Source organism: Aquarana catesbeiana, linkage group LG11 (assembly GCF_042186555.1).
Source record: "Aquarana catesbeiana isolate 2022-GZ linkage group LG11, ASM4218655v1, whole genome shotgun sequence".
NCBI lineage: Eukaryota > Metazoa > Chordata > Amphibia > Anura > Ranidae > Aquarana > Aquarana catesbeiana.
In genome coordinates this window covers 221,446,253-221,461,900 of record NC_133334.1, presented here as the reverse complement: position 1 = coordinate 221,461,900, position 15,648 = coordinate 221,446,253, and the positions used below count along the sequence as shown (strand labels likewise).

The following is a 15,648-nucleotide window of genomic DNA, read 5'->3' as shown; positions in this document are numbered from 1 at the left end:
TCTATCACCCTACCTTCCTTGCCTAGATTTCCATTCATTTCACCCGGGTGAGCACTCCCCTTACCCCCTTTTTTACTCATATTTATTTTTGGTTATCACCCATTTAACCAGAACCTGTCCACAATCCCCCGTGTCCGCCGTGGGGGGATTTGTATGGGGTCCCACTTTCCCATTAAATCCGTCTGAGCTGGTTAGCCAGTCTTCTATTTTGTTACTATTTTTGTATTGTGTTTATTATCCTCTTTGCTGTGTATTTTTTTTATCTTTGTCTAAACTTACATTTATCAATTATAGACCTATCCCTCCTGAAGAAGTGGTTCTAACCGCAAAACCGGTTGAGGAAACAATCTTATATACCCCTCTGTACAAGAAACTTTACGGTTTTACCCGTTAATGTTTATGTCAAGTGTGGTGTATTTAATTTGTTTTAGTATACTATGTATGTACTATTTTGCAAATGTGGTTTGTAATTATTAAAGTTTATACTCTTTTAATATATTACCTTTTATTTTCATGTCATTAACAAGTGCCGAGATAGTCCCAACCTCTAATTCATAGGGTGTATGCGTGGTTAGGCAAGTGGCAGCAGCTGCCTCCACGCCTCCACTTCTATATTTCTCCACCTTCCCCAACATACCAGTAACATTTTTAAATTATAGACCTAACCTATGTCTAGCGCCTTGAGGCGATTCAGTTCGCATTTGCAGCGCTCTACAAATCATTCATTCATTAAAATAAAACCCTTTCATTTTCATTACACACCTTATTTTAGTCCCTGTGATTCTCTATACAATGCAGGCAGATCATGGCTGGTGTGAGGGGAAAGCAGGATGTTGTACATAGCTTTCTGTAAACATCACTGCGCCCTGCCTCAGTACTCCTATCAAGAATCCTCAGCCCTAATCCAAGCAGCAGGCTGGATCTTGGTAGTAGTCATGCAAGTATCAAAATACCTTGGGTGGGCGCGAGTGCCTTGGCGTGTAGGGTGTACTCCGGGGCACTTACAATAGAGTTGACATTATAAAACAGGGTATAGTGAGAAGCCTAAGATGGATCGTCTACCGAATAGCTTACTTTACAGATCAACAATCAAGATTGTAGTTGAGGAAATGTTATTACTAAAGATTATGATATCTTGCCTCTAAAGCAGGGGTAGGCAACCCCCCGACACTGGTGCCGCCAGCGGCACACAAAGCCACTTTTGCCGACACTCGACTCCCTCTCCATCAGCAGAGCAGCGCAGGGAAGTGTCAGTAAAACACTAATGCATTCCAATTTCAGAATTCCTCACGCCGCACCTACACTGAGGGGGAGGCACTGTGCCCCCACACATTGTAAAAGATGGGAAGCATTATTTGGTTCTCTAACCTTGCTGTAGTTGCGATCGTCAGCTTTTGTGATGGGAAAGAGATTAGGTGAAGATGATATCGAGACAGATCCAGGGACTTAACTTAGTTGCACTTAAAGTGGTTGTGTACCCTAATTTGTCATTTTTACCTACAGGTAAGCCTATAATAAATTAATATCTCCTAAACCTGTACGGTTTAGGAGATATTCCCTTTGCATGCAGCCGCTGACGTCAGCGGCGTATGCGCTCTGAATGCCTGGCTGAAGGTGCGGCAGACACTGTGCTTGGCCGGAGCCGCGAACCTGGAAGAAACGCAGAGGGCAAGATGTCAGCTCCCTTGATGTGGACTGGGCTGCAATAGGGGGGGTTCAATCTAAGGTAAGTATTTCATAATGAGCTAGTATGCATACTGCATACTAGCTCATTATGCCTTTACCTTGCAGGGTTTGTTTTTTTTTTTAGATGTGTGGGTATACAACCGCTTTAAACATACATTTTATTATTTTTAAGGGAATACACAACTGAATTTGTTTCTGTTTTTTTCTCTGCCTGGACTTCAGCAATAAACCACGTGACAATTATGTACATCTTATGGGGATTCTACTGCTGAGATTTCTGCCTTAAGCTCCCTGTACAGACATTAATACTTTTCCTGCTGTATTTTATAGTTATTTCATAATATAGAAAATGCAACAAGAGGTTCTGAAACACACAAAGGTAGGCAGGAACCCCCAAACTCCCAGGTGGATAACAACATAGTCAAGAATTATGGCAGGAAGATCTCACTGTTGGAGTAATCAAAACATAGTGCAGAATCATCCCAACAACATCTAAAATGTGTGGACAGGTCCTTTAAATTACATCTAAAAACAAATTTATTCACCAGTACCTGTAAAGAGTGCCCCTGGTTTGCACGAATTTCCAGCTTCCCTTCTGGCTCTGAGCTTCTTAGCGTGAATCTTTGCTTATCATTAGATCTAACTATACGTTCGATGTCAATGAGAGAAAAGGGACGGAACTGAGGAAGGGAGAGGAGAGAGGAGACAGGGACAAAGCCATCTATAGGGACATATTATTGGATGAAGAGTCAACAAATAATGGCAAGCCGAGAATAGGACAGAATGGTGATGAAGGTGTTAGTGATTAAAAGAGGTTTAAGTGTGAAATGAACAAGGAGAGACAATTGGAGCAACAAGGGTTTGGAAGAGTGCCAAGGAGGGGGAAAAATATATAAAAATTATGTATGAATACATTTGCAATAACATTGTTTCAGTGTGTATATTTTAAAAAATGCTATAATCCTAGATTATTTCTATAAAGACAATTTACGCCATTTTCTGACAATCTTTTACAATTTTTAATACTAAGTTTATTGGTTAAACAGTGGCAGGGATACACATAGAAATAAAACCCTGAAAAATGTTCTATCCCTTCCTCACTTCCAAAACTTACAAAAAAAAAAAAATGCATGGGGTTCTACTTTAAAGGCAGTGGCCAGACTACTGACATTCAGTTATTTATGAGGCCTCATTCACATGGGTACTGAGGCCCATTAACTGTGAACTGACAATTTGTTTATGTGGCTGAAGCTGCCAGCAGCCATGCCAGCTGTGTGCAGACAGTCTGTATGGGGACGCAGAGGCTGTATGGACACAGCGGTTCATCCTAATTTGACAGACATGCGGGAGAGTGGTCCTGTACACATGTGGTCTGCGTTCTGAGCTGACAAATTTGGATCAGCAGCTGTATCAATACAGCTGCTGCATTCCTATAGACTTACATTGGCTTCCTGCATGCAGGACCTGTTGGCTCCAACTGCATAAATTCATAATGTATACACCTCAGCACCAATGTGAATGAGACTTTAATATGGAGATTAAAGTTATTTATTATTTATTTGGGTATTCAGTTATTAACAAGCAGTGAAGGAGCTTAAAAACAAGCCCTCACCAACTGTACCTGCAGCCATTGTGGAGCAATTCATTCTGAATTCTCACAACAGAAGCACTGAAATTCCCGTCTAATCTAGTCTAGCTCACTTCCTCCAGTAGTGACTTCACAGACTTCCAGCCCTATAATTTCTAAGAGTAGGAGTTTCAAAAGGGGGGAAGCAAAGGGAGCAAAACTACTGAAAGAATGACTGCAGTGCTTATGCTTTGAACTTTGTGAAATAATTACTTCACAATGCCTGCAGTTGCAGAGGTCAGTTAGATCTTATTGCAATACTAATGTACTACTTGTAAAGAATGCAAATACTTAATCATCAAACTTACAGTGCCTTGAAAAAGTATTCACACCCCTTAAAATTTTCCACATTTTGTAATGTTTCAACCAAAAACGTAAATGTATTTTATTGGGATTTTTTGTGATAGACCAACACAAACTGGCACATAATTGTGAAGTGGAAGGAAAATGATAAATGGTTTTCAACATTTTTTACAAATAAGTATGTGAAAAGTGTGGCGTGCATTTGTATTTAGCCTCCCTGAGTCAATACTTGGTAGAACCACCTTTCACTGCAATTACAGCTGCAAGTCTTTGCACATCTACAGAGTGAAATTTTTGCCCATTCTTCTTTGCAAAATAGCTCAAGCTCTGTCAGATTGGATGAAGAGCATCTGTAAACAGCAAATTTCAAGTCTTGCCACAGATTCTCAATTAGATTTAGGTCTGGACTTTGACTGGGCCATTCTAACACATGAATATGCTTTGACCTAAAACATTCCATTGTAGCTCTGGCTGTATGTCTTTTGCAGACTCTAACAGGTTTTTTTTCTAAGATTGCCCTGTATTTGGCTCCATCCATCTTCCCATCAACTCTGACCAGCTTCCCTGTCCCTGCTAAAGAAAAGTATCCCCACAACATGATGCTGCCACCACCATGTTTCGCGGTGGGGATGGTGTGTTCAGGGTGATGTGCAGTGTTAGTTTTCCACCACACATAGCGTTTTGTTTTCAGGCCAAAAAGTTAAATTTTGGTCTCATCTGACCTATTCTATACGGATACATTTGCCTAAAGCTTGCATCCATTTTGTCTGCACAACATATATTTTAAAGGATAAAAGAAGATTCTGTCCGAAAACAGCTATTTTAGCTCTTATGTATGCCGCCACCACTCCCAGCTCCTGTGATTCAGTGAGCTCATGAATAGATTTAGTTTTACTGCCCCAGAACTGCTATGTGGCACATGAGTCAGGGATTGGCTGTTCTAATGAACAATGGCAGAGTCTGAGTTTCTTTAGAAGGAGAGGTTTAACTGAACTTTAAACCGCTCAAAGCACGTCCTTGTTCTCCAAAATTCAGGCTATAGCCAGTACCACCTACCTGATGCCATGTTCAAGCCCATAGAGACAGCTCCATGACGCAATGCATAGGATAAAAGCTTTGATAAACGCACATCTGGATCCTGCCAGGGAGAGACAGATTGGTAGTTCAATCTAACTTACAGCCATCCTATAGAAATAATTTTTGTCAAATCCTTGAATCTCTAACAAGGAGTATAAATGACCATATTACTTATTACATATTACTTAGGATCCCTAGTTGCATATGCTAGGTCTAGTTGTAGGTTTGTGTGCAGGTGAGGTATCGAGGCTTTCAGTAAGTACTGGTATGTTATCACTGGCCCAGTACATCCCAGGAAGGTGTACTTGTCTACCAGTAATGTGCCTACCGACATCAGAGAACATTCGTATGATCTGCCCAAATGGCGATGCAACAGACATCTCCAGCCTAAGTCCAATTAGAGGAGAAGTCAATAGGTCAGCCTGGTTTTGCCAATCTCTGACCCAAGGGGAGAAGCTGGGAAGAGAGCTGCCACTTTCTACAACAGATGCAAACCGACATCTGTTTAATAGAATTATCATTTGGTATCGGTATGGTGCAAGACATGGTGGGTGGACCAGGAACCTCTGTAGACCTTTAGCCTCAGCAAGCCGGCAGTGTCTATGTAGAAGCTTCATGATATATTTCCACTTGTTAAAGTAAAATAACATTCTATTTAATATAATGAAAAAGCAAAGTATCTCCAACACAATGGACCATGTGTTCTCATCTGGATGGCATTCTCGTTTAGCTCTTGTATTTCTGCCATCATTTATACCTCATAGGTAGCGTTGAGTGAGATATTTTACAGCTCCCTTTATTTACCTGATTTCTTCCTCCTCTCCTTCTGTGACTGGAGTGTGATCTCTCCATAATTCTCAAATTCCTTTAGACAGAACAATCTCGATTTACTGTAATAAAGAACACAGAATTCCACAGATTAGACATTTCACTGGACAGTTAGCAGCAAAATCAGAGATTAGAAATCTGCTTTCAGTAAGAGAAATCAGTGAGGGGACATAATAGGCGTGGTGTTGCTGTAACATGACCGCTGATCGCTCAGTTTTTACTGAGCAGAGAGCAGTGACTGTCATTCACTGACTCTCTGTTCTGCCCCTCACTGGAGCACCAGGCTGTGGAGGGGGCAGGAGCAATTGGCTCAGCACTTTGAGAGGCTGAGCCAGATGTCGAGTGGACATCTAGTTGGATCCCGACATTATTATCTGGATCCCTCCAGAGACTGGAGTGGCTCTGATGTGAACCAACAGCAGGCTTTTCTGGGTCACAGGAGTGCACAAGTACTGTAAGTGCACTCCTGTGAGCAACATGAGAAGGAAAAAAGAGCTTTGGCCATACTTCTCTTTTTTTTTTTTTTTAATTATTTTTTTATTTCGTTGTATACAATGCAACAACCGGCCACAAACTTACCGGTACAGAAAACAGTACAACATAAAAGGTATCACACAAACTTGTGATATATCCCCCCTAATTTTGCCCAGATAGGTACACAAACATTCCTACCTCCAGCCGGAGGCAGTCTACCATAACACAAGGATACAGTTCTGCGACTTCCCATATGATCTAGCAGATATCCTCTGTGGAGTGGTGATGTTCTCCTCCCCCTCCGCCCCCCAGTGACATGGTTCAATTAAGGAGAGTTGCCCATCCCCAAATATGCAGTGCGCCAGTTCTTCGACCACTCACTAATTTCTGGCCCTTCAAGAAAATCTCCTCTCCGAGCTACCATGCCTACCAAGGATCCTGGGCTGTGTTCTAGTGTGATTAATCTGATGCCGTGTCCAGGGAAGCCATCCACCCCCCCAAACCTTCTCAAATTTGTTCAGAGCCCCTCTGCTTAAGTATGTAGCCTTGTAAAAGGGTACTGCCTTGTTGACCAATGTTTTCCAAGACTCCAAAGTCGGTGACACAGAGTTCTTCCATGAAAGGATAATGCGCTTTTTAGCATAAAACAGTAACAGGGTAAGAAGGGTCCGAATGGCCCTGGTAGTGGCCAGAGGCTCCACTAAGTGTAGAAGACACAAATCAATGGACACAGGGATAAAGATTGAAGTGACTGACCTTATATAGGAGGCAATGGCTTGCCAATATACTTTAATTGATGGACATTCCCAGAAAATATGCATAAAATTAGCTAAGGGTGCAGCGCATCTCCAGCACAGGGAGTGCTGGGTTCCAAACATCTTTGCCAGTCTAGCCAGGGTGAGGTAGATTCTGTGTAGGAACTTGTAGTGGATCAATCTATCTCTGCTAGATACTAAATACTGGAATGCAGTCCCCCACATATCGTCCCAATCGTCTCTGTCCAGTCCCGGGGCTATGGCCTCCCAAGCTCTCCTGCAAGGCCCCAACAGGAGGGTTGTTTCATGGAATAAATCTTTATATAAGCAGGAAACTGGTTTTTGCAGTGATTCACTGCGGGTCAGTAGCTCTAGGTCGCTGGGCTCAAGGTCAAGGGACTCCCTACCAAATTGTGAGCAAAAAGCATGCCGCAATTGAATGTACCTAAGGAAATGTGAGTTTGGCAAATCATATTTTAGTTTTAATTCATCGAATGACAACGAAGTACTGTTTGATACAATGTGGAGCAAGATTTTAATACCATATTTGGTCCATACCACTGGATCCGGGTAACCGAAGAAGTGGGCTAAATTGGGGTTCCTCCACAGCAGGGTATTAGGAGAAAGTCTGGTTGGGTTAGGCGTTCACCCTCCCTGGGCCATGACCCATGCCTTCATCACTGAGCGCATGGAGGATGTCAGTGGGTATGGGGCTTTTAGACCCCTGTATACCAAATGAGACAGCACCTTGTAGGAGCCCATACAGTCCGCTTCCAGGGATACAGAGGCATCATCAGGAGAGGTAGTCAGCCAGTGGTGGGCCACCGTCAACTGTCCAGCCAGGAAGTATTTGTGGAAGTTAGGAACCGCAAGGCCCCCCTCCCCCCAAGGCTGTTGTAGTATTGCTAATTTGAGACAGGGGATTCCTCCGTGCCACAAAAAGGAGGAGATCATGGCATCTATTGATTTAAAGATGGACTTGGGGATCCAAACCGGGGAATTCCTAAGGTTGTACAACAGAAGGGGTAGAATTTTCATTTTTATCAAGTTTATTTTCCCAATGAAAGACATAGGGAGGTTTTTCCAGGCCTGAAACTTCTTGGTCATTATAACAAGCAGCGGGGAAGGACGAACAGGATCAGCCTCACCCCAGTAAACGAATCCACATGGAAAAATAAATGGGCTTCCAATAGTGCGTTATCGCAAATATACCAAGTTTATTTAAAATATTAAAAAACTGCTTAAGTATAAGCAATTAAAGCCAAGCAAAAGGTTGCCAAACATTAAAACGGCATTCTAAGCCACCTAGTACATCACTTCCGGTCCGCAATCACAACAACCGGTTCAAAGTAACAATTTCCGGTAGCATCAATTACGTCTATCCTACGCGTTACGTCACGCCCTCGTGACTTCCTCAGGGCCTTGTGGATTCGTTTACTGGGGTGAGGCTGATCCTGTTCGTCCTTCCAAGTGGTCTTCTTCCTTCCGGACGGATCTGGGGATGTGGAATTGTGGCAACTATCCTTTTGGATTAAGGCACTTGTTTCTACCTTTAAGGTAAGGGCTCTGTGAGCATATTGAATGGATGTCAGCATACTACAGTCAACTTGACACGTCCTGCTTTTGTCTATTGTGAAGACTTATGAACTGTTTCCATCATCATTTTTATTTTTCTGGGACTTTTTCCAATTTTTCTAATTTTTTTATGATTTATCATTATTGTTAAGATTTGTTTTTTCACAATTTTATTCTATTTTTTTCGTCATTATGATCCCATCTTTTTCACTATGATCGTATCCACCACCCAGTTGGGCAACATTTTCACGTTAGAGTTTAATACTCACATACGCAAATATTGTTCACTAACTTTAAACATCCCCTGCACTTTGGTTTGTGACCATTGAATAGTTGCATATGTTTCATCACACATTTATTTAGTGATTCCCTTTCACATTGGTCATTAAGGTTTTGCGCAGGACCATTATATATTATATATATACTCACTGTTGGTTTGCGGTTGATTTGTGATCACCAATAGATTTTGCAGCAACTCCACCACATTTATATTTAATAGCACAGAAGTCCTTTCTATTCATTTTTTCTAACACAGGTCAGAAGAATTCGGGTACACGCTGTAGACCAAGCAGCAACCAGCCAGTACTGAGTCTGTGTTTAAATAGGCCGCCTGGTGCCAGTTCTGATGACAGGCGTGCGCGCAGGATGGCAATGGATTAGGCCAGGATGAGCGGAGAGGACCGTGGGCCGCGAAGCTCCGCAGCCGAATTTCAAAATGAATGCTGGGATTAAGGCCGGGGGTGCTCAGGAACAGGTAGGGAAGTAGGTCTCACCGGATTGTTTTACAGGCAGTGTATGCAGTAAAGCATGCTTGTTATACTTACTGTGGAACCTAAGGGGTTAATCCTCTGCATTGTGTAAAACAGCCGTTTGATCCTGTATGCACAGATCCTCCCCTTCTTGCATTGCCACAAAAAACATGTCCAGATAAAAGTTAGTGGAGTCACTCTGCACATGCTCAGTTTGCGGTGTATCGCTAGAGTTTTCCTTTTTTCTTGGGAGAGGTGCATGTGATCAGTGCAGGGCCAACCAGTACTGTCCAGACAAAAGGTCAGGGGTTCTGCATCCTGATAGGACAGCTCAGTGCAGTATAAAAACTCCTCCTACAAGCTCTAGCCAGACACTGATATAAGTCAGAAGACTGCTATACTGATATATTGTTGATGAGAAAAGGTATTTAGCAGGTAAAATGATTGTATTCCCATATTATGTGTCAGTGGGAAACCAGATATAGTGGATGCAGAGCCCTGGGTTTAGTAACACTTTAATAAAAATGTATTGTGAATCTACTCATTGCAAATCTACAGTGTAAGTGTCAAATCATTGAGGATCAGTTTCACCTTGTTAGTGGAGTGAAATTCTCTTCCAAAAACATTCCATTTTGGGAATTTTGGGTGCACGGAGATCTTCCAACATTGCCTCCTAGGGAAAATCTATGTAGGTCAACAAGGAAAGGCCTGAATGAGGCCCAGATCTGGGCATATGTGGCTAACTGAAAGCTGGCCATACATCAGTAAAATTTTCTACTAAATATAGATTGTGCTTCAGCCAGCAAAGCAAGTTTAAACGCTGCCTAAGGGAAGATTTAGAAGTGTGCCTAAATCCACTGCTCCTGTGAAGTGCAATATGCGTACAGATCACTTTTCAGAGGCAACTGAAAGGCAGTGAGGAGGCGATGTGACGTTTTTACCGACGCATGCATTTGTAAGGTGTTTGTGATACTTCCCTGTTCGCTTAAAGGGGCTGTGTTCAGTGGGCTTGGCTCCCTCTAATCTGGCCATGTTGGGTAGTTTCAGCGAAAAATTGCAACCGCAGCATGTAAACACCTCCATCCGCTGCCATTTGCAGCCTAAGAGGTGGGAGTTGGGGGTAGTAAAAACGCAGTTCAGCTGCACATTTTAAATACCCCCATCCACACATCTAAACTTAAGGATAAGTTCACCCTCGGAACATGTGATACATGTTCCACCTTAAATACGGGTGAAAAGTAACATATTCCAGCTCCTGCCGCCTCTCCCCCTGATCCCCCTTTTCCCATGACAGTGAGCAGCGGTTCTTCCCCCCCCCGCACCCGCTGTCACTTTTTTAAAAGAGCATGGTTGTGCAAGGCTTCGCCCACACAGCCGCGTCATTCATTTACAGTTTCCTGTGAATAAACAAACTACAAGTATTGCCTGCCACCACAGAAGTCAGACTTGTATTTTCAATGAGTTCATGGGTGCTGATGAACGCTTTCATTGTCCATTGACGTGCTCTGGCTTACGAACAGAAAGCCTGTACAGAGGTATGGGCTGAAAGCCATGTATGTAGGAGCCCACATTGCACCTGTGATCTAGTGATCGTGGGTGCAATGCTTTCCCGCTTCTGCTGGAAAAAATAATACACATTTTTTTCTGTTAAACATGCATTTATAATTTTTTCCATAAAGGTGAACTTATCCTTTAGCCTAACAGTTATCATGCAAAACATGTCTTGAATGTAACGGCTTTGGGAAACAGTTAAATCAATGAGTTTGGTTATGTTATCTTTGGGTTTAGTTCTTCTTTAAACCCTCCATTTGTACAGATGTCAAAACCCAGAATACAGACAGGGTTTAACCAATCATTTTTTGGGCATTAAAGCGGAACTAAACTTACCTTTTCTTCAAATCCCTTGGAATCTTTTTCTGGGGGCTGGCCTCTGGCCATTGCCGGGTGACATCACTTCTACACATGCCTGGGAGTCAGTCTTCCCGGCACACAGAGACCAGTGTCCTCCCGAAAACTCCAACTCGCCAAAATCTTCAACCACGTCACTTTCTGTGACTCTCCAGCAACAATAATTGGAGATTTCCACGAGTTGGCTGTTTTTTTTTTTTACAAAACACCAGCAGCGTATACACTACAGTACATGACGAGTTGGCTGTTTTGACAGAACACCGGGTAAGGAGGAAAAAAAGTTGTCGCTGCCTTGGAGGCGGCCACGTCATCGCTTACTAGGGAGCAGACTAACCACATCCACTCATTACATAGTCTAATGTAGTGTATACGCTGCCGGGGTTCTGTGAAAACGACCAACCCGTTGAAATGTCAAACTATTGTTGCTGGAGAGTCACCGGAAGTGACGTGGTTGGAGTTTTCGGCAGAACACTTATTTTACATGCAAGAGAATGCTACAAGCAGGCAGGTAGGTGTCTCTTCTGCAATAAGGAGCCTGCCTGCTCGCGGTTTGTGACAGCAGAACTTTAGTTATGCTTTAATTATTAATGGTCCACAAACCTGAGTGTATAGCAAGGGTGCGTCCACTGCTTATGTGCTTGGTTCCTATCCAAGAAAGTTGGTATGTTAAAAAAACATCATCAGAAACTGATAAGACAGAACCCAGATAATACCCACTGCAGATTCTCACTCTGGAACCCAGGCTGCAAAGTGCACTAATGCCACATACACACGATTGGAAATTCGGCCAGCAAAAGACCGATGAGAGCTTTTGGTCAGAAAATGTGACCGCGTGTATTCTCCATCCTACTTTTCCTGCCAGCAAAAGATTGAGAGCAGGTTCTCAATTTTTCGGTCGGAAAAAGTTCCTATCCGAAAATGCGATCGTCTGTACAAATTCCAACGTGCAAAATTCCTACGCATGCTCGGAAACAATTCACCACATGCTCGGAAGCATTGAACTTCATTTTCTCGGCTCGTCGTAGTGTTGTACGTCACCGCGCTCCTGGCGGTCAAAAGTTCAGAGAACATTTGTGTGACTGTGTGTATACAAGGCAAGCTTGAGCGGAATTCCGTCAGAAAAACCATCCAAGTTTTTACCAACAGAAAATTCGCTTGTGTGTACGCGAAATAAGGGGCCAAATGACCTGCTATATGTCTGCGTAAAGGTGGGTTCATAAAACAGAAATACAAAATTACAGTCAGCAGCAGTAGCTTCACAATTACAATTATCAGAATGATGCATCGGTGACTGAGGAGCTCGGGAATTCAGGGAAATCCATGCAAATGAACCCAGCATTAGTCCACTGTTTACCTCAGTAACTGCTAAAGCGTCTGCAATATCCAGGAAGATCCTGACTCCCTCCCCCTTCTTTGCTCTTCTGCTGTGCTGTGAATGGTTCCTGGTCCAGGAAGTGTTTTTCGTTGCATGCTGGGAAATGTAGTTTTGGAGAGCAGGCAACGCCTGCTGTAGTCTGTACACTAGAAATAGCAAAGAATTCAAGAGTCTGTATTGTATTTATAAAAATCATGCTTGCTCAGTATAGGCGAGTATATTTCTCTATTGAAATATCAACAGCAGAAGTGGCTTATACTATTGCCAACTATTGTGCCATAATGTATAAAACACTGGTCTGTTTTTACATACTGTACGTCATGACAACTTTATGAAGTATATAATATAAATATACACTCACCAGCCACTTTATTAGGTACACCTGTTCAACTGTGCGTGGTAATATAAACTGCTAATCAGCCAATCCCATGGCAGCAACTCAATGCATTTAGGCATCTAGACATGGTGAAGATGACTTGCTGAAGTGCAAACCAAGCATCAGAATGGGGAAGAAAGGGGATTTAAGTGACTTTGAACGTGGCATGGTTGTTGGTAAGGATGAGCTCAGGCGTGTTTGCAAACAGCACATGCAGAGTCCACCAGGAAGGTGGCACTGTGGAGCACTAACCACAAGCAGTGAGACATTGTCCCCATGCGTGGCTGTAGAGATCGGGAAATATCTCACTGCTTGTGATTAGCGCTGTGCAGTGCCAACTTCCTGGCGGGCTCTGCACATGCTGTTTGCAAACACGCCTGAGCTCATCCTTAGTTGTTGGTACCAGACGGGCTGGTCTGAGTATTTTAAAAAACTGCTGATCTACTGGGATTTTCACGCACAACCATCTCTCGGGTTTACAGTGAATGGTCTGTTTAAAGAGAAAATATCCAGTGAGCGGCAGTTGTGTGGAGGATAATGCCTTGTTGATGTCAGAGGTCAAAGGAGAATGGGCAGACTGGTTTGAGATGGTAGGGATTTGGAGATACTTGTCTGTTTCTGGAAACTGTCCAACAACATATCTCTATATATATGGTTTGAGATGATAGAAAGGCAACAGTAACTCAAATAACCATTTGTTACAACCAAAGTATGCAGAATACCATCTCTGAATGCACAACACATTGAACCTTGAAGCAGATTATTATTATTCTAGGTACTTATATAGTGCCGTCAATTTACGCAGCGCTTTACATATACATTGTACATTCACATCGGTCCCTACCCTCAAGGAGCTTACAATCTAAGGTCCCTAACTCACATTCATACATACTAGGGACAATTTAGACAGGATCCAATTAACCTACCAGCATGTCTTTGAAGTGTGGGAGGAAACCGGAGTACCCGGAGGAAACCCACGCAGGCACAGGGAGAACATGCAAACTCCAGGCAGGTAGTATCGTGGTTGGGATTCGAACTAGCGACCCTTTTTACTGCTAGGCAAGAGTGCTACCCACTACACCACTGTGAGAAAATATCCAGTGAGCGGCAGTTGTGTGAAGGAAAATGCCTTTTTGATGTCAGAGGTCAAAGGAGAATGGGCAGACTGGTTTGAGATGATAGAAAGGCAACAGTAACTCAAATAACCACTCGTTACAACCAAAGTATGCAGAATACCATCTCTGAATGCACAACACATTGAAGCTTGAAGCAGATGGGCTACAGCAGCAGAAGACCACACCAGGTGCCACTCCTATCAGGTAAGAACAGGAAATTAAAGCTACAATTCACACAGGCTCACCAAAATTAGACAATAGAAGAGTAGAAAAACGTTGCCTGGTCTGATGAGTCTCGATTTCAACTGCAACATTCAGATGTAGGGTCAGAATTTGGCGTAAACAACATGAAAGCATGAATCCATCCTGTCTTGTATGTACAGTTCAGGCTGGTGGTGGTGGTGTAATGGTGTGGGGTATTTTCTTGGAACACTTTCGGCCCCTTAGTACCAACTGAGCAGCATTTAAATACCACGGCCTACCTGAGTATTGTTGCTGACCATGTCCATCCCTTTATGACTACAGTGTACCCATCTTCTGATGGCTCCTTCCAGCATGATAATGCACCATGTCACAAAGCTCAAATCATCTGACCACTGGTTTATTAAACATGACAATGAGGTCACTGAACTCCAATGACCTCCACAGTCACCAGATCTCATCCAATAGAGCACCTTTGGGATGTGGTGGAACGGGAGATGTGCATGATGGATGTGCAGCTGACAAATCTGTAGCAACTGCGTTATGCTCTCATATCAATATGGACCAAAATCTCTGAGGAATGTTTCCAACACCTTGTTGAATCTATGCCACAAAGAATAAAGGCAGTTCTGAAGGAACAAAGGGTCCAAACCAGTACTAGCAAGGTGTACCTAATAAAGTGGCCAGTGAGTGTATAAGTATGTAAGTATAAGCCTAATATATACTGTAATGCAATAATATATGATATATAAGGCATTGTTCTGTTTTTACATACATTTTGACAATTTTGTTACGTATATAATATAAATACATAAGTATGTAAATATAAAGTATAATATGTAATACAAAGGGGTACAGAAAAAGCAAGTATACCTTGTCTACCTTATTCCTCAGGACTCATTCACATGATCAGTAGCCCTTGACACCCCTCTGAAAAGCGATCCATGGTGGATTCTTTTTTAGAGGTATTTGACAGGCAGTGAGATGTGATCTGTTGCCTCATCACCACCAGATTTAATCTTGTAAAAGCCACACCACAGCAATCATGTGCATTACAAGTTGCAGGGTACTTGAGGCAACCTTGCATGGCTCATGTTGTCACCAAATGTGACAAGCTGCTTACTGTTTTCTAGGGCCCTGTGTAGAGCCCTGAGTGGCTGCTTTTCTCTGCTCGGGTTGGCAGTCAGGGGTGGTAAGACCGCAGCTCATCTGCCTGCTTTTAACACCCCTGCTACTGAATGAACCTGCATTTCCTCGGCAGCTGGCGCTCTTCTCCTCTCTCTAATGCTCTGGGTTGTGGGAGGCCCTCGGTATCTCATGCACCACTCATTCAGCTGGGTGTAAGTCTACTGGAGGGAGGAATAAAATACGTATAGCACGTTTATGTTCCCCCTAGACAAAATAGCCTTGCAGTTCTAGTGGGGCCCCATTACCAGGGTCTTTTTTCTCTGGTGTTCAGCTTTAATCTGCCTCCCACACCGCTTCTCACCCCTTTAGTTTTTGGGGGTTTTATGTATTCTGAAGCAGAGCTTTGCTCACCCAAGTCTCCTACCAGTTTACAGATGGTGGTACTGGTCATTCAGTGATGCAGATGTGCCA

The 15,648-nt window shown here is 43.0% G+C and overlaps 1 protein-coding gene across 5 annotated transcripts in view; it reads right to left on the bottom strand.

Moving 5' to 3' along the window:
* Positions 1–12,856, bottom strand: part of TRPT1 (tRNA phosphotransferase 1) — an 80,352-nt gene extending 67,496 nt beyond the window's left edge. For 2 of the 5 annotated variants that reach the window (XM_073605378.1, XM_073605377.1), the window contains exons 1-5: positions 12,719–12,852; positions 12,337–12,503; positions 5,498–5,583; positions 4,673–4,754; positions 2,238–2,407 (exon numbers count right to left, since the gene is read on the bottom strand). In XM_073605378.1, the coding sequence (XP_073461479.1) occupies positions 2,238–2,407; positions 4,673–4,754; positions 5,498–5,545 (300 nt within the window). In that variant the 5' untranslated portion in view covers positions 5,546–5,583; positions 12,337–12,503; positions 12,719–12,852. Of the gene's footprint in view, positions 1–2,237; positions 2,408–4,672; positions 4,755–5,497; positions 5,584–10,961; positions 11,466–12,336; positions 12,504–12,718 lie in introns of those variants that run through there. The other 3 variants (XM_073605375.1, XM_073605379.1, XM_073605376.1) reach the window with 3 other exon arrangements.
* Between the last annotated feature and the right edge of the window lie 2,792 nt (positions 12,857–15,648).